Source organism: Labrus mixtus, chromosome 13 (genome assembly GCF_963584025.1).
Source record: "Labrus mixtus chromosome 13, fLabMix1.1, whole genome shotgun sequence".
Classification (NCBI taxonomy): Eukaryota; Metazoa; Chordata; class Actinopteri; order Labriformes; family Labridae; genus Labrus; species Labrus mixtus.
In genome coordinates this window covers 13,531,627-13,555,738 of record NC_083624.1, presented here as the reverse complement: position 1 = coordinate 13,555,738, position 24,112 = coordinate 13,531,627, and the positions used below count along the sequence as shown (strand labels likewise).

General features: G+C 38.8%; 1 protein-coding gene across 1 annotated transcript; it reads left to right on the top strand.

Moving 5' to 3' along the window:
* The first annotated feature begins 123 nt into the window (after window positions 1–123).
* Window positions 124–23,987, top strand: LOC132987546 (polycystin-1-like protein 2). Its single transcript, XM_061054660.1, has 25 exons — window positions 124–156; window positions 641–772; window positions 2,787–2,900; window positions 3,685–3,799; window positions 3,889–4,079; window positions 4,160–4,390; window positions 4,479–4,580; window positions 5,690–5,868; window positions 7,085–7,231; window positions 7,923–8,122; window positions 8,929–9,149; window positions 10,465–10,672; window positions 12,332–12,578; window positions 13,194–13,437; window positions 13,601–13,697; window positions 13,782–13,916; window positions 15,074–15,259; window positions 16,568–16,898; window positions 17,161–17,294; window positions 17,584–17,711; window positions 20,373–20,533; window positions 21,156–21,366; window positions 22,064–22,165; window positions 22,333–22,464; window positions 23,645–23,987. Exons 1-25 carry the CDS (start codon window positions 124–126, stop codon window positions 23,858–23,860), a joined length of 4,197 nt encoding a protein of 1,398 aa, XP_060910643.1. The 3' UTR covers window positions 23,861–23,987.
* Window positions 23,988–24,112: the final 125 nt, after the last annotated feature.

Sequence of the window (24,112 nt, the reverse complement as noted above, 5' to 3'; positions counted from 1 at the left end):
AACACATAAGAATCCCTTTATATCTTTTTCCTCAGAGTGACCCCAGGACGTTTGCACAGAGAGCACATAAATATTCCCAACTGTTCTTGCAGCTCGTTTCATTTCCCACCTCTCCCCTCCGATATGTTACCCTCAGATGAACCAGTGGATGTTCGAGTAAGTCAGTGGGAGAGCTGATGTGTATGTCTGTGTTATACAGCTTATCCTACATGCAGGCATTATCAAATCAGAGTCAGCAACTCAGAGATGATGCATGACTTTGAGTTAATTAATTTGACATTTAATTGTCGTTTATTGGTTTATATATTTTCTTATCTATATTTTTTGCATTTTCATAAACACCAAATCTTTCTAACGTCTTTTCTTTCCCATAAATATGCAGTCACTAAGCTGCAGAGTGAGTGTCACAATACAACACTGTCACTGTGGTAGTTCTTTCTGTACATTGCCACAGCCAAAAACAACTTGCATTAATTCAAGTCACAAAATAGAAATTAACTCTCAATCTGTGAAACAAATCAGCAGCTTGAAAGTAACTCGTGTGCATGCCTTTTCCCTAATATGTGTTCCTTAATTTCGCAAGGTGTCAGTTTTGCTAATGAGGTTAAACTCCTTTCATGCTCCTGAACTTTATTTACAGATGCTGAGTTTAGATAAAAACCCGTTTTCCTGGAATGAGAGGGGGAACATCAGTGGCTTAATAGGCACTTTATCCCTCACAACAACAGATGGATCCAAAATCCCTGTGGAGAGCCTGAATGATGACATTGAGGTCAGTGTACCTTCTGAGAAATGTTATATACTGTGCTCTCCTGTAGAGAGAGCGTGTTCTCTTCAGGGTCTTCAGGGTCATGATCTAAAGTCTAAAAGAAAAACAGACTTCAGGCTAACAAGACATTGAGGGAGATCGAAGGAACATTCTGTCAAATCTAATATGGCACAAATCTATTGTGAACGCTTAATTTCTGTTAATTGAATGAAGCACTTAAGTGATTTTTTTTTAGTAGGCCAAACTCATTTGTTCAAGGCTGCGTTAATGTTGAAGTAAAATGAATGCTACATGGAGTGGGTTTGGTGCATGCGCACAACCTGCTGTTTCTACCTGAAGTGGTGTTGTCACGTTGTCAAGTATGATTAAACATGAGAGTTTCTCACAAAGGCATGCTCATGTGCATGTCAAAGAGATTATAATGTTGGTTCAAACAGGTGCATGAGTAATTTCAGGATTTGTGTTATTTTCTCACTAATTAGGGCACAAGTACTGAGAGTACGAGGATTTCATTTTAATCCTAAGGGTTTTTGTTCATTAAATGAGCACAAATCTTTACCATGTTCAAAAAGTCATGAAGCTTGGCAGGTGCATCAGGCCCGGTGAAAAACTTGAAATTTTGTTGGTCTCAGATATGTTGTTACTCTCTCAGGAAGAGGCCATAATCTGTCGAAAATATCCACATCAAGGGCGCAAATGGCCAAGGGGTTAGGTCGTGCCCCATTTACTGAGTCTATAGTCCTCCAAAGGGGCAGCCAAGGTTCAGGTCCAACCTCTGGCTCCTTTCCCACATGTCATTCCCCACTCTCTCCTGATTTCCCACTCTATTCACTGGGCTATCAAATAAAAGGCAAGAGACCTTTTTTTCTAAAAGTTATTGGTAAAACTCTAAGGGTGTGGTGACTCATCAAACGTTTATGCCTAAAGAACTGTGAACTTGTTCCAGTCGTCCATCTTGGATTTTTATTTTTCTGGGTTCATCTGATCCAACAATTGTACAGTCAAGAGAGATCATAAAATAGGAAACTTACTCTTATTCAGCCCTTCTTCCTTGCTTTAAATGTTAAAAAAGACTGAGGAGATGGTGTTTGATCCCAGGCGACTTGGTGAACATCAGCTTGAGAACATTTAGAATGAGACAATCACAAAGGTCTGCTTGTACAAGTACCTCAAGGTTCATATAGACGACACACTCAGCTGGAGCACCAATGATGAGAATCTCTCCTCTGGACTGCAACAGCGTGATTACTTATAACGCAGACTGAGAGTCTATGGAGTTCAGCATGAATTCATGTTTCTGTTTACACTGCTGTTTTTGAAAGCATTGCTGGATATGGAAAAGCAGCCTGGTATGGTCACTTGTCTGTTCAGCTGAAATCACAGATAATTTGTCTTGTGCAGGCTGCTTTGAAAACCATCAGAGTCAATAAAAACACGCTTTACTACTGGATACATGAGCACGTTATGTGTATTTATTAAAAACATTATAATAATAAAGGGAAAACCTAAAATCTACAATTTAATCATGTTCACTGTGACATTTTTAAGAATACTAACAGAAAGCATATACCGATCTCAAAATGATATTGAACAAAAGTTTAATTTTTTCCTCTAATATTGTCCATATGTATTATGATAGGACACATTATGAATTTCAATGACACTAGACCATTTTCCTTTCTCAGCTTTTATTCTGAAAATTGACTTGTAGAATAGAAAATAAATCCTTTCGGGGAACTTAAGTCTACACTGTAGTTAAATGATGGCGAAATACCAAACTTCTCAATCATGCATACCTCATGTACTACCTCAAGAAATTACTTACAGAAAAAGCTAATTGTGTTATGTAAGGTGAATTAGTACAATATTGGAAGTGAGCCTGAAAATACCTGTCTTTGTGTGGATATCTTTTATTAGATTACAATCTACTCAAAAAAAAATAAAAAATAGTCTTAATTCGCATTGAATAAGAACGTTATATTTCAATATTTGTTTTGTTTTTCCCATTTTGTCACAGATTTATTTGCCAAGGCCTGTTGGAGAGCAGGTCAACACGTCTGTTTTGGACCTTGGGAACTACAGCACAACGGTCATAAATGTTCCTTCAGCCAACAACACACTGGTGTTAAAGGTCCAGTGAGATGTTTTAATCAACAAGCACTACAAGGCCAAGTCCTGATCACTTACATCACATATTGCATATCAGTTGTAGTTTACTTTAACAAGGACAGTTATTTCAACTTCAAAACACTGACAGTCTCATAAAAACATCCAACTGTATCCAATTATTTTGGTAATTAAGTTGTTTGTTTTTCAGTATTAGTACATTTAAGCAGCTATATTTAGAAAGTATAGTGCCAAAACAACTAGAATACAATCACTATTGTGCTCCGTTTAAACCAGTGTTACCCAAAGGTGGCCGCGGATCCTATAGGGGGGGCCCGGAGTTAAGATGAGAGAACCCAATAAGGCTTAACAAAAACAATGCACACAATTTTTCAATGCTAGCAAAGCATGACAAATGAAGTGGGAGGACTTCCAGGAAAATGTAAGGCTGAAAATGAATCAAAACCGAACGTCTAAACTTTGGAAGTTACATGTTACAGTAACACTTTTAACAGCCACCTGTTCGTTTTTTTTTTGTCACACACTGTAGTTGCTTTTCTAGACTTTTTACAGCCTAAGAAAAATTCTTGAAATATAGGAATTTGTTAGCAATTAGCGAGTCTGACAGTGTGTTTAATGTTGATAAAGGTTGATGTGATATGGTGAAGGATGCAGGGGCTTGAAAATATTTTCATCTGCCATAGAGGGGCCCGGCAGAGCAACGTTTGGGAACCAATGGTTTAACCCATGATTGTTGTCTTTTGTTTCTCTTGGTATAAGAATTTTACTGCTATTTGTTGTTTTTAAAGATGGTGCCTTCAAAAGATCCTTTACCCTTCAAAGTTCTCCTCGGCTATAAAGACTACCCCACTGAAACAAATCATGTTGCAATGACAGAGATGCCTCTACAGGGAACAACGCTAGGTAATAAATCTCATAGTGGTGAATTAGGTATGTTTTAACTCTAATGCCATTACATTATAATTTTTTACCTTTCTGTGTGCGTTCTACAGAGGAGAAATACACTTGGCTTCTTGACCCAGTGAGTTTAAAAGGAAACACCGGAGAGCACTATCTTGTTGTGAGGCCCATTGTAGGTCCAGGTATAAAATCCATCGATGCCAGTTTATCCATTACACCCATCACTAGCTCATGCAAATTTTGGGACGAGTCAACATTGGATTGGAGCAATTTTGGATGCAGGGTAAGTGCATCAATTAAATCAATATAGCCTGTCATATGTTGGCAAAGCTTTATTAACAGGTTTTGTTGTTGTCTTCAAAGGTCGGTGTTAATAGCACGCATTTAGTCACCCAGTGCCTCTGCAACCACCTCACCTTCTTCGGGAGCTCTTTTTTCGTCACTCCGAACCTTGTGGACCCGTCCCGCACTGCTGAACTGTTTGCGACTTTTGGAGAGAATCCTGTGGTGGTCTGTTTCGTCGGGGCGCTGTTTGTGGCATATTTATTGGCTGTTGTATGGGCGCGACGAAAAGACATTCAAGACACGGTGAAGGTATGGTTTATCTCTTACAATCAAGTTTATTCAGACATTAAGTAATCACACCATAAAAAAGTGCTTTATACTGTTTGATCGTTGCCAGGTTACTGTGACTGTGCTGGAGGACAATGAGCCGATGGACGAGTACCGCTACCTGGTGAGTGTGAGCACTGGGCATCGCAGAGGAGCATCCACTTCCTCTCAGGTAAATACATTTACATTAACAAGCATGACAAATTAGTCACCAGTGTTGGAACGCCAGAAGCTTAGTGGTTAATGTGTGTGCAACCCATGTACAGAGGTCATAGTCCTCCAAGCAGGCAGCCCAAGTTCAAATCCAACCTGTGGCTCCTTTTTTGATATTTCATTCCCCACTCTCTCTCTCTAGATTTCTGACTCTCTCCACTGTCTCTCTCTCTAAAGTTAAAAGTAAAAAAAAAAATCATCAACAATGTTTAAAAAACAATTATTTGATTTTTCACGGTGGTTGAGAGATCTGCAGGAATGAATAATGTATGAATGAGCAAATCAGTTGAAGTGCAGTCTTCTTGGTTTGCCTTAAGATCCTGAAATGATGTTGTTTGTAGCAGAATCATATTCCAGACCCACGTCGATAGTGTCCTCATTTTCTTAAGTGTCCATCGACTTGTCAGCCTGAGATAATATCACAAACATTGTTGATTAACTGTTTGGAAAATATTTATTATTTTTGGCATTTTAAAAATTGCAGAGTAATAGCTGACCCCCCTTTCGAGGACCATCACACAGAGTCTCTTTAATTAGGCAGATGACATTTCATGAATGAAATAGTAATTGTAAGTCATCAATTCTGCCATTTCTGATTTAAATGTGGTGGATAGCCAAAGGTGACTGTTGCAACACTGATGTTCTAGGTTTGGTTATAACTCAAAATTGAAGTCTCTCTTTTTGTAGATTTAGTGTTCATCCCTTGCCCACAGTCTAGGAGGGGTAGGGGTGGCTGTGGATCAGTGGTTGAGTCGGTTGTCTCTCAACCAGAAGGTCGAGGGTTCAATCACCAGCTCCTGCAGCCACATGTCGGATGATCCCTGGGCTAGACACCTAACCTTAAGTATGAATGTGTATGAAAGGGATTAGTTAATACTGATTGCCACTTTACATAGCAACCTCTGCCATCAGTGTGTGAATGCAGTGTGAATGGTTAGGTGTGACCTCCGGTGAACAAAACACTATGCAAGCTGAAGTCCAATTACGATTCATCATTAACCCTAACCCTGCTTCATCCTTCAAAAACAGATTCTTCCATTTTAATGACAGAGATGTGAACTGTTCTAGGTGGCAATAACTCTCGTTGGTGTGGAGGGAATCAGTGAACCACATCATCTGACCGACCGAAAGAAATGTGTGTTTGAGAGGGGTGCGGTGGATATGTTTCTGCTCACTACTCCTTTTTCACTGGGAGACCTGCAAAGCATCAGACTGTGGCACAACAACTCAGGGAGCCATCCTGCTTGGTAGGTTAAAGCTCTTGTTGGGGTTATTTTAAACTGGTGATGAAACAGACAGAAAGTAATATTGACTCTCTCTTTAAGTCTTATGAAAGCAAAGAATACTTTCAGAGAGGAGAAGGATTATTTCTATACAAGTAGTCTTTTTATATTCATGTCACTCCTACTTCAGGTCAGGTGTCAGAAAAGATTATTAACACCATTCTGCCTGAACAGCCTTTTCTAATTGTGTCCACACAAACGATTCAGTGAGTTTCATGTTGACTTTTGAAGATAGCGTCAGTAGCTTTTTCCTAAGAAATTAAATATAGACAAAAGTAATACCGCTCAATCATTATCATCATCTTATGGGCCTCCATACATGTGTGGTGGTGACTGTGTCTGCAGAGACCCTGTCCTCTGACTGGATTTTGATATTTTGCTCTACTTTGTTTCGGTTGACTCGGGACATTTCTGGGTGGGGAACTGGTGTGTTTCCCCCAGCTAATGACACAATGAAGAGTGTACACAATTAATATGACGCGATTCAAACTGGTGAATATGACGTTGATGGATGTAACAGCAAAGAATAGAAACTATAATGATGAGGCGAAAACACCACGCGGATAAAGCTTGTGCCAAAATGAGGCTGAACTTTCAGTTGGCTTTCACCCACTGACGGTGAGTTGGCCTGCTTTCTGTTGGCCCAAACACCGGTGGTCAGTTTGGGCTAGCATACAGTAGCCGCTTGCAGTGTAGGTAACGGCAGTAAACAAACATCATCCTGCAGTCAGTGAGGGCTTGTGGGTGCAATGAGCCCAGGAGGAAGGGCCCAGTTTGAATGTTGTGTTACCAAGCTGCAACGAACAAAGATACTGACTCTACCTTTAAGATAAAGAAAATTCAAAGAATAAATAAATAAACACAGTGAAAAATTGATGTTTTTTCTACCTGATTTAAATCTGACCTAGAACACTGTGAACATTGATTACAATGTGAGCACAGCATGTCTTCTCTCATCATTAAATTGGCATTACAGACGATAACGTGCTGTTCTTTTCAAAAGAGATTAACAAAGGGATTCGATTCAGGTGTCGTTTCATTGCATCTAAAGACTGAGAAGATATTTTTCTTTAATGAATGCGAAAGTTAGATTAGTTACTTTCTCAAGGCCTGTCATATGCTGATATAATATAATGCAGTTGTTGTACAATCTCTATCACTTTATGACTTTGTCTGTCAGGTACGTAGGTAATGTCGTGGTACAGGATTTACAGACCGAGCAGAGGTGGCATTTTCTTTGCAACTCCTGGCTCGCCATCGACATGGGAGATTGTTTCCTGGATAAAGTTTTCCCCGTTGCCTCCGAGATTGAACTGAAAAGGTTCAGGTAAGGTTATATTTAAAGGTATATTGACGCAACCTGGTAGCAAAATGTTATACACACAAACACTGCTGGTATCAAAAGGCTTAGTGTGAAACTCGACCCATGTCTTTTCATCGGAATTTGCCTGATAAAAGCACAGATTAAATGCAAATGAAATGCAATAGCTGGTTTGGATTTTACCTTAACTGCCTGCTCAATTTTTGAAATAAGAGATGTATCAAAAAACTGGCAGGCAGGATGTGTATTCCAATTGAGCTTCCACTTTTATTCACAGAAAGCAAGCATAGTTTAAAAAAATCAAACCAACACATTCAAGTGTGCAGAGATGAGAAAGAAACGTGTAAAAAAACAAAACAAAGGGGCACTGCTTAAAACAAACAACTCTTATCTGCCTTTAATTGTTTCTTTGTATTTCAACTTCATTTTTAGAATTCATGACTGCTGATGAAAAGAGTGAAGCAGTAGTGAAGTAACCCTTAAGGCAATTATTGTTGCATCACTAAAGGTGACTGGCTGTGGAATCTTGCACTCAAGAATCAGCAAAAGGTTACGTTGAAGGTTTAGCAGAAATAAAAATGACTGATAGAAATCAAACATTGGGATAATATTCCATTGGTAATAGGTTGTCCATGAGAGTTGTATTTTTTATTTGATTTCACTGTGCTATTCCTGTTGTCTGTTTTATTTTCTATAGTAATTTGTTCTTCATGAAGACAACAAAGGACTTTAGCGATGGACACCTCTGGTACTCTGTGATCAGTCGACCACCAAGCAGCACTTTCACTTGTGTCCAGAGAGTTTCTTGCTGTTTCTCCCTGCTGCTCTGCACCATGCTGACCAGCCTCATGTTTTATGGCATCCCAACAGATCCCTCTGAGCAGACATTGGACCTGGGTAAAACACAGTTCCATTAAGAATAAGTAAAATGATCTCAGTTGGGTTCTACGGCACAGTCCTATTCTGCACGCTTAAGATATAGGAACGCACTAGCTTTGCGCCTGAACACACTTCACTCTAAGAGACCCCTGGGCGTTAACAACTAGCATGAATTAATTTGCTGTTTAATATATGTGGACGCTGGGCTTTAAAATGACAACTGCGTCAGGTATGATACGATACACTTAATTACCCCCTTGGGGAAATGCAAACATTCAGCTGCCTCCACAATAGAATCAATAAATAAAAACAATACCAACACAATCCATATGTAAACAGAAGAGCACATACCAATGCAAAAAAAACACTTACACATATATTGCACATTACCCATATTGCGCAAGATCTGAATAAACATAACACAACATAAACATGTAAGAACATATAAAACCATAGGAACACTATTCCACAACCCATACAGCCTTAACAAACATTATTCAGAATTTTGATCGTCGTGGTTACAATGCTCAGTTGTAATCGGTGTATGCCCTCTGATACATGTTTTTTTTCTTTGCTTTTTATCCGTGTGCATTCATGTGTAACAAAAACTAATTTAGAATGTCTCTTCACTACTCCAATTCTCCAGTTGTGGGTTTCCCAGAGTTCAAGAACAGACAAAGGGAAATATACTCACAATTTTTTCCTGGAAAAGCATTGAAGGACCTGAGAGCTTACTATCAAAGGAAAAATGGAGGTTTAAACAGTATCTTTGAAAGTTGATGTGCACATCCTGTACAATCTTCTCTCTCTTCCTCTTTTTCTAGGCCACTTTGAGTTTACCTGGCAACAGTTCATGATTGGAGTTCAGAGTTCCCTCATCATGTTTCCAGTGAATATCCTCATTGTCAGCATCTTCAGAAGCACACGTCCTCGGGAAACATCTTGTTGCCGGCATAAAGCTGGAAAACCAGCTGCTCTTGAACGGCTTTCTTTCTCACAGAATGTCCCTACCAATGTGAACATCACCTTAGACGCTGTGATCAAGGTAAACACTTCATCTCTTTCAAGTGCTGTGCAGCTTTTTGAAACACACTATCAATGTACTATGACACATGTTCAACACAACTTATTGAAACTCAGAGCTGGGCACGCGTCACTTCATCTGTTGTTTTTATTCATCTTTAACGTAGACATTCATTTGGAAAATGATTAACGGAACATTTCAATTTTTTTATTTTATTGCACAAAAAAAACACATTAAAGAACAATAACAAGCAGTATGTAAAGATTAGGCAGTAAAAACAAACATAACTTCAGAAATAAATGTGCAGGAGAAGCCAAAGAAACCCAGAGGGGCTTGTCGAGTGGCCCTCCTTATTCAACATGTAAAAAAACAGAAACACTTAAAGCAGTCCAAGCAAAAACAATACAGCTAAACAGATAAAACAGACTTAATAAGGTGTTAATACAAAGAAGAAAAAGGAATAATAAGATGAAATAATGAGGAAAAAAACACCCATAGTGAAATTAATAATTATGGCAGAGAATAATTATGATGGTACATTGCTTAAAGTTCACATATTATCCTTCTTTTCAAAAAGTTTAAATGAGTCTCAGAGCTCATCAAAACATGCCAATGAAGTTTCTTGTTCTAAATCCACTCTGATCATGTATTTGATCATGCCTATAGACCCCTCTATCTCAGCCCTGCTCAGAGCAGGCTGTTTCTGTGTCTGTAGCTTTAAATGCAAATGAGCTGTGTCTGACGACGCCCCTCTCTAGAAGGGGCTTTCTTGCACCATCCCCGATTGTTTATGGGTGAGAAGGCAGACTCAGAGGGCACTCTGAAAAGTGAAACAGGCAAAGACAGAGAAGATGGGCTTTTTTCAAACTAAAATTAGTGTAAAAGTAATTTGTTCAACAATGAGATCCTCAGAATTGAATTGATTTTCCATATATTTGGTTTCCATTCACATAATTACTTTTGCCAACTAAAGTCAGCTGACCTTATTTGCTGACCTCCTATTCTGCTGGTGGGCCGTTGATAAATGAAAAGAAGTTTCTATTACTGTGAGATTTCTGCCACAGACACATTTGTTTTTAAGAGTTTTCTGAGTCATTGTGGCTTCTGAAGAACTCTAATCTATCTTTTTTATGATACCGGTTAACATTAACATTAATTCTAACTTCTATTAAATATTAACACAATGAACTGATCTGGAAGTCAACGTAGTTACATTTTTTATGCCCACCTCTGTTGATAATCTTAAATTCAAACAGTTTGTTAGAATGTCATACGTTGAATATTGTATATGTGTTGAAAAAAAAAACACTGTAATATTTAACCCTTTCATTCTCAGGATGTTACAAGAATTGCACTTTCACTGTCTAAGACAGTAAAAAGCAACATGTCATGCAAAGAGCCTGAGATTGGGCCTGGGCAACAAGTTGATTTAAATGCTGTCCTTTCTGTGGTGGACGATTTCATCAAACAGAACAACAAAACCAGTGATGACACCCAATCCAAAAAACTGAACATCAACAATCTCAACCAGCCTCAGTCAACAGGTTTGTAAGCTCTGAGGAGAGGAGAGGAACATTGAATTCAACTATGTCTTGTTAAGGTTAAGTGCTCCTGTGTGAGGTTGATGTGTTAGAGAGCTGAAGCACTATAACCTTTCCAAGCAAACAACGGCTCTACTTTTCTCTCAGAATTCCTTCAGCAGTCTTAAAGAGTTTGACCTCCACACTGAGGGACTTTTGTGCACATTTTAGTGATTTTAGTTCTATTCTGTTCACTTGAGCGCCACTAAAAATATATATCACCTGTATTGCTAAAATGTATGACATATTTTGGAAGATAATTTGTCCAAGAAAAATACCGAAGATGTCTGAATCTGGTGAATTTGTTTTGATCATTTTATTTTCTCATGTAATTATGAAGAAAGACCAAGACATGTTTTTCATTCAATAAGAAGCTTAAAAGTAGGGGACACAATGACAAACAGTATATGGAGGCAATCGCAGACTCAGAGGTAGTGTTCAAAAGACAGTCCTTTAATCTAGGCAGGGGTTCACTACACAGGTCGACAGATAAACAACAAATCAAGAGGGTCAAGCAAAAAGGCAAGGTCAAAAGAGCAGGTGAGAGTCATACACGAAGAGCTAAATACTAATTGCTGGGACAAAGGTACACTGGGAGACACTACGTACTGGCAACAAGAGGGAGAACACGCTGGGATTAGATACACAGACAATCAGGGAACAATGAGACACAGGTGAGGGTAATCAGGGCGGGGCTGACTCACAAGGCAGGAACATGAGGAGCATGATCAGAGACAACGGTGAATACAAAAACACAACATAAACCAGGAAATAAATAATAAAATTAGCAATAAACACAAACACATGACTTAATGCTTGTTGTAACCCTTGTCAGTAGGGCTGTCAAATTGTAGAAAATGTTATCACGATTAATCGCAAAATTTCAATAGATGATTGCAAATAATCCAATATTTAATTGCATCTTTTAAATTCCGTTTTTTCACATTTCAAAATAGAAATTGTAATTGTTACACTTACAGAGTAACCATGGAAAAAGGAACTAAATGAAAACAGCTAAAAGAAACAGTGAAACATTGAAATGCTTGATGTCATGAGGATATTACTTCTGACTGTCTGGGAGTGAAATGAGCCGGTCAAAGATGCAGCAGTGTCGTTCTTCTCCATCACTGTGACTACAGGGAGACGCTGAGAAGGCTTATCCACTGTGTACCTAAAAGGGGCAAAAAAAATGATTAATTAAAGCAATAAATTGTGATTAAAGAAATGAATGCATACATTTCAGAGCTTAGTTCATCACTATTGAATACTGACCGCCCTGCTTCAAGTATATGAAGTATATGAGAGGTTAACAAATTCACTTACCAGGATAAAACTTTATTGTACGAAGCTGATTTTAGAGCTTTTGTGTTTGTTGATGAAGTTAATGGAAAGACCCAATCAGACTCCAATTTAACCAGGGATGCTAAAATATAATGATGCAGATACCAGTGAAAATGCTCCAAAACCAGAACAAATAGTCAAGCAGTCAGATTTTTGTGAATAAATCACAGCAACTATTAGTTTCGCTTGTTTCCTTAGAAAAGTGTACGATTATGCATTCATCATGTATTAACCCTCCTAAAAACTGCCAAATATACAGTCCTATATTTTGTACACTTCCAGAGGGCAATGCTATTGTGCATCCTGTGTCAACCGAGGAGGGGATTCAGAAAAAGAGCAACAAAAGCCAGTATCTGTACCGGCAGCTGTGTCACATTGACAGAGAGCTGACTCTGCTGGGACCCTCTGGCTTCCCCAACCCAAACAGCTACAACCAGGCTCTGCAGCAAGTCAGGGGCATGAAGGGCTCTCTTGAAGATCAACTCTTCAAATTCAGCTGTGTGGAGCTATATGAACCCACCCAGAAGAGGTACAAAAGTCACTCATTAGTAACAGCTTTATCTTGCTGTGATAACGGGCTAACACATGCAAATCCACCAGTGTCTTATTAACTTTGGAAACTTTGACTTTCAAGTTTGGAAAGTAGATGATAAAAGACATTGTGTTCAAAATGGTCCCTGCCCACAAATGACAACCTTGTGTCGTCATGTTAATGAAGTTACATTCTCCAAGAAATTGCTGCTGAACTATAGGTGTAACATTCAAAAACATTATAACTTTTCCTTTATAGATTTTAAGTACATTTGATAATTTAGAATCACTGGAAGGCAGCTATATCTATAGACTATAGATGAGATCGGTTTGACCCCAGCAGACACGGAGCAAAGAGGATGTGGGTATAAAACACGGTCTGTGGGAGGCAAAAAGTACGGGGAATATCATACATTTGGGAAAGAGCGCTGTTGACGTCAACAGCAACTTTCTGAAAATATTTTCAACTGAAGCGCTCGGAGCGTCCGCACAAAGAAGAGCGAAAAGAAAAGAAAAAGATCCTGGACGTTGTGCATTTTCTCAGGTCGGCCGCCTTTTGCTGCAAATGCTCTCTACTCATTGAGCACTTTTCTTGTATTTGTCCCCTGTGCAGGCTCAACCCTGCAGACAGCACTGGTGGGGAGGAGAGTCAGAAAAAGAAAAAGGTTTGCTGTCACGGAGGACTACCCTGGTGGTTTATTTTCATCGGTTGGCTGCTTGTGATTGGGACTAGTGTTGTAGCTGGTTATTTCACCATGCTGTATGGATTAAAGTTTGGAAAGGAACGCTCTGTGAACTGGCTGGTGTCCCAGATAGTCTCCTTTTTTCAGAGTGTCCTGATCATTCAGCCATTAAAGGTCAGAACATGTTGTATTTCATTATATTCAACACAATTTTAACTGTAAAAAGGCTCACTTGGATAGTTTTTAGATAGTTAAAACTTCTGTACACTTCCTACTATTGTATGAGAATATGGAAAGTATACATCTTTATTCTCTAATGTTTGTTTTTTAACAATAGGTGCTATGTCTTGCAATCTTCTTTGCACTTTTAATAAAGAAAGTAGATGAAGAAGATTTTCAAAATATGGCATTTGAAGAAAATGACAGAAACCAGGGTAAGAGCAATTCTTTCACAATACTTTTTCTGGGTCTCAAATGTAGTTTTTACATCAATTTATAAACTGTAACTCTTTGCTCAGGTGATGGTAAGGACCAACAAACAGTCCAACGGGATGGCAGTCTCTATGAGCCTCCTCCTCCTGCAGACATTGAAAAGATGAAAAGGAACCAGATTATGGAACAAAAAGCCTTTGCCCTCATCAAAGAGATTTTGAGTAAGCACTAATGCAGGTTTTGTATGTTTAACAGAAAGGTTTTTCAGGTGAAAGATTATTATATCCACCAGATCAAAAACACTGTGTCATGATTTACTCTTGATTAGTTTCTTTATTTCTTCTTACTTAGTCATGATTTCCTGTTAAATTTTTGTCAATTGTATCCTTGGGTTTCTTGGTTTCCTGTTTTTTTTTCCTATCACATTTTGGAAAAGAGCAATGATGTGGACTCGATTGTAGCAAACAAAAAGTATTTATTTTAGCAAAAAGACAAGGAAAACACTGGAAACACAGAAGACGTATGACCATGGAGAAAATCTGACAAAGAACTGACACAGCAGGGAAGAAACACAGAGGCCCTTCTCGATAAGCCACAGTTCAGTATGGAGTAACGTAAGTGGTTTCAAAAGACTGAACCCTCGTGGTCAATCAGTGGGCATTTTTTGGGTCCATCTCTGTAGACTGAACATTTCAGCATGGGTGCTGAACTTCTGCATTTTGTGCAGTATGGTTTGGATGCATCCTTTCAGGAAATTAGTTGTATTTTAGTACACACAATGCTGTGCGAAATTAAATGAAAACCGTCACTTCATGTGCACCTCCTAATGGGATTGTGTACTGTCAGATTGTGAAGGCACTTAGAAACTCAGAAGCAACAAGAGACTAAATAGACTCTGGGTAATCAATCGCAGGTGAGACGAACAGGACACAGGTGCGGACAATGAAGGCAATCAAGACTGGAGGGAAACACACAGAGGCAGGAAGAAACACTATAGACATCATACACAGGGGGGAAAACATCTAAAACAGGTAACACTGAAAACTAAACCCAGGATTATGAACAGAAAAATACACAGAAAACAGAGAATCACAAGGATACAAATGACAAAATAAAACAGGAAATCAAAAGTAAGCAACAACTAAGAATAAACAAACTAAACAGTAAGTCATGACAAATTGAAGGAAATGTGCCCAATGAAAAGGTTCATTGGAAAGTTTCTGCTCTATCGACCTGAAACCAAAGTTATATTTCTTAACTCAGATTGGCCAGATGTTTTACTCCTGGTCCTGAGCCAAATTGCTACTTTGCTTTAACATGAATTCACTCTGTTGGCATGGTGACTTTTAAGAACTATTATGTGCCCATTTGTTTTCAGTCTACATGGGGTATATGTGGATGCTGCTGTTGGTGGCGTATGGACAGAGGGATCCCAATGCTTTTTTCCTGAACCGGCACATCCGGCATAGCTTCAGCAGAGGGATCACAGACAGTATGAGCCTTGGACAAATCTTCACTTGGGCAAACACATCTCTACTAGAGAACCTTTATGGAGTTTATCCAGGTAAAGATGAAACCCTTATGAGAGCTAAGTTTCGGTTTGTCCATGTGGTTAGAATCTTGATAACCAATGGATTTTGTTTCAAAGCTGCAGATAAATTATGTAATGTTCCCTGTATTTGTAGGACGCTTGTTCTGGGGACATCGTGTTCGTACATTAGCTTGATGCTAACATTGCATCGCAATAACATTAACTTAGAAAACAATCTATTTAAATTCACATACTGTACTTTAAAAAACAACACCATATGCACCACAATAAACAGACTATGCTCTGATCCTGTGGCACTGTACGATTTGTTCTTAATGTCTCAGTTCTTGGGACATATCCCTCTGCTGCCCTCTCTTGTGTGGTGGTGTGTAATGCATTCATGGATCCATTTTCCTGTGCCCATCAAACCTCCCATCTATTGTAATGAAGACGAGCTAATGCAAATGTGCAACTTATGAGAGTCTATAGAAGCCTTGGAGGCAAATTTTGCGCACAAGACGGGAAACACGTTAACAATCCAAAACTCCTTTAAAAACAACACTTTTATTACAAATTATACTTTTACTCAATAACTACATACTTATGGCCTTGACCTTTTAAAATCGTACATATATGTTAACCTTAAAAACCAGTAAAAAGTGAAGGTCTCTCTCTCTCTTTGTGGGGAGTAGTTTGGCCCCAGCGCCCTCCATGGACCAGCCACCACTCTCCTGATTAGAGACCCACATTCTAGTTCAGTTAAACTTTCATTCACTTCTGCAACAACAAAAAAACAGGTGTTCTTACTATTATGTATCCTCTTCTTTTTTTTTTTTATATAGAGCTGGTCTTCTTCAGCATATTCTGTTTTTCACAACTAACAACTGACATTCAAAGTAAAATAGATGTGTTTTTTTAAAGAACAAAACTGTTGTCTGGTTGAAAAATGTATCAAATACAAGCAATAATGGTTCAAAATATTGGTCAACCCATTGATACTGTTTAAAGCTACCATCATTGTGCTTCATCTTAAAAAATTGCCATTCTTTGTTAAATGTTGGTCTTTTGGCTTTGAGTGTGTTCTGATGACGAGAACATTGGCAAATAATAAGAGTATCAAGTTCAATCAGAACAAATGGCTAGAGCTGTGAATATTCTAACAGACCACATTGTTACAAATAAAAATGGTGAATCCTATGAAAAATATTCTGCCTGACTTAACTGATTTGTGAACTTGTTTAATATGAAAACCAAACTTCAAGACCCCACGCCAAAAACCTACTCACAATCAGCATTGCTGGAGAGAGAGGAAAAAAAACATTGTAAAATGCTTTTTTTCAGGATTTATCACAGATGGAAACTCCAAATTGGTGGGTAACGCTCGTCTCCGTCAATTGAGAGTCCAGAAGAACTCCTGTCAGACCGCTGACTCTGTGGTTGGGATTGTACGAGACTGCAATGCTCCATATTCATGGGAGGTGGAGGAGATGGGCTCCTATGGCCCTGGCTGGAACTACTCAGTTGGGGATAATGTCTCTAACAGCCCACTCAGCCCATGGAAATACCAGACCCAGGGTCAGCTAAGGGCTTATCCCTTCTGGGGGAACATAGAGTTCTACAGGGGAGGTGGTTTTGTAGCAGAGCTTGGCCCAGATGTTCAAAATGCCAGCAGGTATGTATCTTAGCAAACTGGGATGCATCGTTGAAAGAACCACAAACATGCTTGTCATTTTTCTATCTGGAGTGGAATTCGTAGCAGTCCTAAAGTTGATTATTTACACTAAGATATATCAACACAATCAATGTATTGACCTTAATAAAGATGAAATTTGATACAGTTATTTTTGTCTCCAACAAAGACTGGTCAAAATTCAATAATACAATGATACAAAAGGGAAACCAGAATTAAACTATTCTGTGTGCTCCATCTACAGCACCCTTGAGGGTCTGTTCAGAGATAAATGGCTGGATATGTACACAAGGGCAATCTTTGTGGAGTTCACCATCTATAACGCCAATGTGAACCTCTTCTGTATCGTCACACTCTTACTGGAGACCACAGCCGTAGGTGAGATTGTTCCCTCGTTGTTAAATCATTATTCAGTTAAAGCTTTGTCAAAAATGAAGATGTAAATGTAGCTATGGTAAAGAGGATTTTTTTTATGATTTTATGTAATGTAACCACCCTCTCCAGGAAGTACATGTGAGACCATAATTAAAGATATATGGCATCAAAGAATTCCTCTTTAATTTTAGCCTCTAATTGTACCCATTTTTTACTACTGTACGTTCACAAAAATACACAATACAATGCCCAGTACGGTTTTTTTAATCAATGTGTCTATTTTGTTTTTTAGGAGCATTTCAGTTGTACAGTGAGCTTCAGAGTGTCCGTCTTTACCAATCAACCGGTCCCCTGCACATCTTTGTTATGGCTGCTGAGATCATATACTTGGTTTTCATCCTCTATTATATGCTCCTACAGGTAATATTAAGATATATATAAGAAAGTGGTTAAAGTGCTATTCATTGCATACATGCCTATTTTAATTCAAATACTAAAGGAGACAAGTAGTGTTTTTTTATATTTACTGGGAGTTTGCAAATTGAAACTTACATCATAATAGGCAAGACAGGGCTCATTCAAGTGTAAGTCAGTCACATCAACTCTCAACACATTTTTGAAAGAGCATCCTTCATATACAAGATTTTTAATATCCGACCATTTGCTTATTCAACTGAAAAAGTCAGTGTTTAAGCTCCTCATACTCATCAAATGTGCTGTTTTTACTTACTAAAAAGTAAAAGCTGTCTCAGAACTGCTATGTAAAGCTCTTTTGAGGAACTTGCTGGTTGTGTGGGTTCTGGCGCCCCCTGTGGACAAAGTGGTTCATCTTGGGTCTCTGCTGACCTTATTCTGTAAAGTAGTTTTTAAAAAACAAATCTGACACTTCTTTATTTAAAATGGCTAACATGCAACTCACAATGAATCCCTGGCATGGAAAAATTCAAAAAGGGTTGTTTCATCATTGTTCAGTTATTCACATCTTATGACACCTACCCCATGGCAATGGTGATATACATATAAAAATAACTAGATATGAAGAATAACTCTTTTCTGTGATGGTCTCATTTGCTTTTGTAGAAGCATCAGTGTTAATTTCAGTCTGTTTCATTTCCAGTTAAACACTCTTCATAGGAGCTTTAAGGTTTTTTTATTCATAAAGTAGGTCAGAGCATTTCCAACTCTGCAGCTCTTGTGGGATGTTGGTAGTGGCCGTGGTCAGTACCTAGCACAAGGGGTCGAAGGAAAATACCAGGGAACATGCCACTGGGCCATGAGCGGCCAGGGCTAATCAATGCATGATCCGAGCAAAGGCTGGTCCATGTGGGCAAGGCTAAAAAAAATGCTGGTTCTCATAACAAGTTGTCAGAACACACAGTGCATCTCAGTTTGTTTCATATTGGGCTGTAGGGCCACAGAACTGTCAGGGTGCAGATTTGTTAAAAACTAGAAAACATTCTTCTCCCCCCCCCCCCCCCCCCCCCCCCCCTATAATCACCTTTAGACTACAGAGTTCATGTCTCCTTTAATCTGTCCCTATAATTATCAAGACATGAAATTGCCCAATGATTATTATCTGATGATGTAACAAAATCTTTTATGTAATTTGTGCTTTTCTTCCATTTTCAGGTCAGAAACACTGTTCCTTTCTCTTTAACACATTTTTAGCTCAGCTCTTAAGATCTCGATCATGGATTTTCACTTTCTTTAGAGTCATTTTAGTTCATGTCCACGGGTGTTTATTAAATGTCATTTTTGAGACGGTAAGGTTTAATTGTGTGTCTTTCCTTACAGCCCATTTAGACTGTTTTTGTAGGGATACAGATTGTCTTGTGTACCTTTTGGTTTTATGTGAACTGAAATGACTGCTTCTTGTTATGTGATGCATTAATTATATTACAGAGTAATAGAGGATATTGTGTACTTGTTAAATTCATCTGGAAGTTACATAAAAGCTTACGGGTTAGGGGTTAGCTGAAAAGGTTAGGTAGGTTTACAGGCATGGTTTCATAGTACTAATGTTATTCCCTTTTATAATTTGTGTTACAATAGGCTACTTTAGTTACCCCCACTTCACACATACTCCGTGCTAGCCGCGGTCCTTTTCAAATACTCTGCGAGTCTATTTTCGCTGCAGGCACGCGTCAAGCTAGACAGAATATGACAGCCCAAACAGGAAGTCAGACAAGGAAACGCACAGAGCATCTGGTCAATTTTCAAAATAAAACACAATATACGGACTCGCGATCGTATTTTCCATCACTTTATCAACATTATGTCAAAACAGGCACCGAATGAACACTAAACCATCTTTAGAAAGACAAAGTAACATGTTGTTTGCACGTTATTCTCTCCTTATTCCCGCGGGATCTTGTAGTTCTCCTGTGATGTGTGTATAGCTGATCATGGGTGCACTCCGCTGCGCTGACGTTCCAGAAAACGGATCCAGTGTGAATGAACGCGAGCCGTCTGCAAGGGCAAAACCGTGGTGCTGACAGACCGCAGCACGCACGGTATATGTGTGAATTGGGGGTTATGCACAGTAATCATAGACTGTAAATAACATAATCAGTGACATCACCCATTCTCTGAAGAGTAGTTGCCATTTTGTAACCAAACGTTGGCGTTCGACATATTGGAAATGTTATCTCTACCTTACTTTTGACCATTCTAGTCACAGGCAAGGAAGTGGAGTGAAGGCCGGCCTTAAGCCTCCTGGGAAACAGCTACAACCCACCAATGTGTCAGTCAAATCAGCTGCGCCCCAGTTAATGCAAATGTATGAATAACTGGCAGGCTTAATTAGAACAGTGAGTTACAGAATAAGTCATCCACCTTACAATGTGTACAAATAAAGAATAGAGCTATTCAGACCAAAATAATTTTAAGCCGTGTTTAATTATTCTGTAAGAATTGTCATTTTACCTTGGTAGTTAATGGAGATAAGCTTTTTGACCCTTAAATGCACCCTCAAGGAACTGCAGTTTTTTGGACTTTTGCACGGCCATAGTTTTGTGGCTTGACACTTACTGGCTCTTTGGTGACACGTGGAAATGACTCTTCTTTCATTTTTCTGCACAGGGCAAATTAATGACGCAGCTGAAATGGGCTTACTTCAGGAGCAAGTGGAACATATTTGAGCTGACTATCATATTACTGAGCTGGAGCGCCCTCGGAGTTTATATCAAGAGGACCCTGCTAGGAAACCGCGATATGACATACTACCAAACCCACAAAGACCAGTGAGACTAAAACATAATATACTAAGTTTCTTGTTTGTTCTTACGCATAGAGCATCTTCTGCTCTGTGTTGTGTGCTCATGTGGATGGAAGTGTCAGTCTGTCTACTTTCAGACTGAAATATCTATCAGATGCATTGATGTGAAATTTCACTGAGACATACATGGTCCCTGGATGATTACTGTTAATCAATCATTGATCGCTCTCCTGGCTTTTCATTACTTTTTCAGGTTAATTGAAATAAGATTGAAATATGATTGCCATGAAACTAGTTACACACTTTCAAAGTCCTTTGAGTATAAATGGTGGTTCTCTTGACTCAATATATAACTCATCATCTCGTCAACTGTTCCATGTTCATACTTATGACTAGACTTGCAAAAGGCATTGGTATTCCCATCAGATCCAAATATCTTTTGTGTAAAGTGTTTGCAGGAGAATTTAAGCATGCACTCAAGCACTTGCTGCGCACTAGCATAATGTTAGCCTTTAGCCCAAAGCTTGTTTTGTGTCTTGTTTATGCTAAACTTGCATTGAGAAGTCATTAGGATTATTTGACAGTGTTTTTTGGTGGTAGTCTTTACCCTCAATCTGTGATAGCTGAGGTATTTTCTGTGTCTGCAGATTTGCCAGTTTTTATGAGACAGCCACAGCAGACACGGTGCTCCAGTATCTGATCGCCTTACTGGTCCTGCTTTCCACCATCAAACTGTGGCACCTGTTCAGACTGAACCCAAAGATGAACCTGATCTCTGCCACACTGGAGAGGGCCTGGGGTGACATTTCTAGTTTCCTGATGGTCATTGTGATCATGTTCTTGGCGTATTCCATTGCTGTGAGTATCTTGCCCCGTTATCTTGCCCCATGACTTTCTACTTTTTAGCAAAGAAAAGAGTGTTTCCGGTTCTTTAACATGGGCGTGAACACTACTCACTGCTAAATGAAATTATGAAAATATTATAAATGAAGTGAAAGCTTTATTTAAGATCAACATACTTCTGAAAAATCTCAGTGAACTGCACATTTCGACCAAAATCAAAACCTACCTGAGAGTGGCAAGCCACATGACTGCAGAATAAAAAAATCTCCTGTGGAATTGGGGTTGTTCTGTAGTGATGATTGGAGCTTGTCTTTAATACATTCATCAATTTAAATTTTTCTAAGATGCTGAACATAATCCTCTATGGCCTAAATTGGACGGCTGTGGCTTATTGGGTAGTGTCGGTTGTCTCTCCAACGAAAGGTCGAGGATTAGATCCCCAATTCCTGCAGCCACATGGATTAGTTACCGATTACTTACTTCTGGTCTTTCTACATAGGGACCTCTGCCATCAGGTAGTGAATGTGTAGACGTGACCTGCTGTGTAAAAGTGCTTTGAGTAGTCAGAAGATTAGAAAAGCGCTATACAAGCTCAAGTCCATTTTACCATTTAAATGGCGATTTAAGAATGAAGTGTATCATATATGACATAGTTATGACATTAAATCATTTAATAATATCCAACAATAACTATTTCACCAACTCTTTCTAGAGCAACGTGTTATATGGCTGGAAGTTGTGCCATTACAGGACTTTAACAGATGCTCTCCTGACCATCATCAGTTTGCAGATTGGTATCTTTAACTATGCTGAGGTGAGATCTTCACCCTTACAGATTTCCTAAAGTACTTGAATAAGAGGTATTCATTGTTGCAGAATCTCTCAACATTATCCTAGTGCATGAATAAGACTTTTCCTTTCCCCCTCGGATGTGTTTTTTTCTTACGCTTATGTGCATGTCTCACTGATACACCTCTCCAGGTCTTGAACGGCAGCCCCTGGCTCGGTGGATTACTCTTTGGCTCCTGTGTTGTGTTCATGTCTTATGTAGTGCTCAATCTCCTCATCTCAGTCATCCTGGTGGCATTCAACCAGGAGAAAATATATCACAAGGTAATTCTTCATCACAAATCATTACTCTGGGCACCCATTCAAGGTGTATACTTTACTGTATACTCAGATTATTGAACAATATGCCTTGAACAAAGAGCTTCGCCAAGGGCCATATCTGCAACCCTTTCTGGGGTTTAATAATATCATTCATATTACAGTTACATTTATTTACATTATACAGGGCAATATTTATTAGTTTAGAGCGTACCATGAACCACAGTAAAAACCTGAAGTCTTGTTGAAAGCTAATCATTTCACACATATGGTAAAAAAAGGAGGGGGGGGTTAAGGTTCAACAGGACTCCAGCAACCCCAATGGAAAGCTACTGACAGGGAGGACCTGGATCTTCTTTAATACATTCTGTAATCTATCAGATAAACACAAGACAGACCAATGAACAGGGATCAACAACATACTACTCTACTTCCTGCTGCAGTAACTAAAAGTATAAAAAATCCTTATCTCACACTAAGCATCCAAACCTTTATAAACACACTGGACATATTTAGTCCACCTAAACTAATGTGAGGGTCACTTCAGAGAAGTCTCTCCAGAGCTCGTTTATCCTGATTAATAATTATCTTTTGTCCAGATCAAATTTTGTGTCAACGCTATCTAGAAATATTTTGTGCATTTAACGAGTTTCAAAGCCTTTTTTAAAATAATTTCTAAAGCATTCATTTCATCATCATCGATTTACTTCAGCATCTTTTGCACTATTCACCACTGCACTGTTTCATATTTAGTCATGTAAATATTAGTCCTTTCTTATTATGTTTATTGTTGATATTTAATGTTGTACCTGTACATAAGAGAGCACAGTTCACCGAAGTTAAATTCCTTGTGTGTGTGTAAGCATACCTGGCCAATAAATCTGATTCTGATTCTTAACAGAAGGGATTACAGTATGGAGCAATTATGCAAGTCTGTCTTTTTTCCCCAGTGTGAAACAAAAAAGAAACACTTGAAAAATGTCACAGTAGTAAAGGAAATCGATTTGAATTATTATTATTATCTCTGTGGGCTTCCTTGTTCCCTGTGTTCACTGTGCAGGAACCATTATAAGACGTCTGTATTTTTCACGGAACAAAAACAAATGAATACAATCGGTTTTAATAGAATCAAAAACATCTTCTGAGAATCTTCAAATGATTTTGCCACATTTCCTTTCTTACCCAGCCGTCAGACGAGGAGGAGATTGTCGACCTGATGCTGAAGAAAATCTGCGGTCTTTTTGGCATCAGATATGAAAATACAACAGACACAACGGGGCCTGATGAAAATGGAGACATGGACTTGACTCTCAACAACAGCCGAAGCACCTCTTACAAGTCTTCAGCTGATGTAAACATTTTTCAGACAACCAACCACCCAATGAATCCTCTGGGTTCATAGCTTTCTTTTGTTGTATTTCTTTTTTTGGGTGTTTTGAGATTTTTTTCTATGCACCACTATTGATATGCTAATACACTTTTGTTTATTATTCTTTGCTTGTAACCAAGAAGAAGGTCAGCGCATGCTGGACAGCATAATGCCTCTGTGACATTCACATTGAAGGTGAGACGTCACAGTGGGGTAAATATTGCTCCTTGAACTAGCAGCCTGAATAGAGCTTCTGAAAATTGTTGTAATAAAAATGTAGGACAT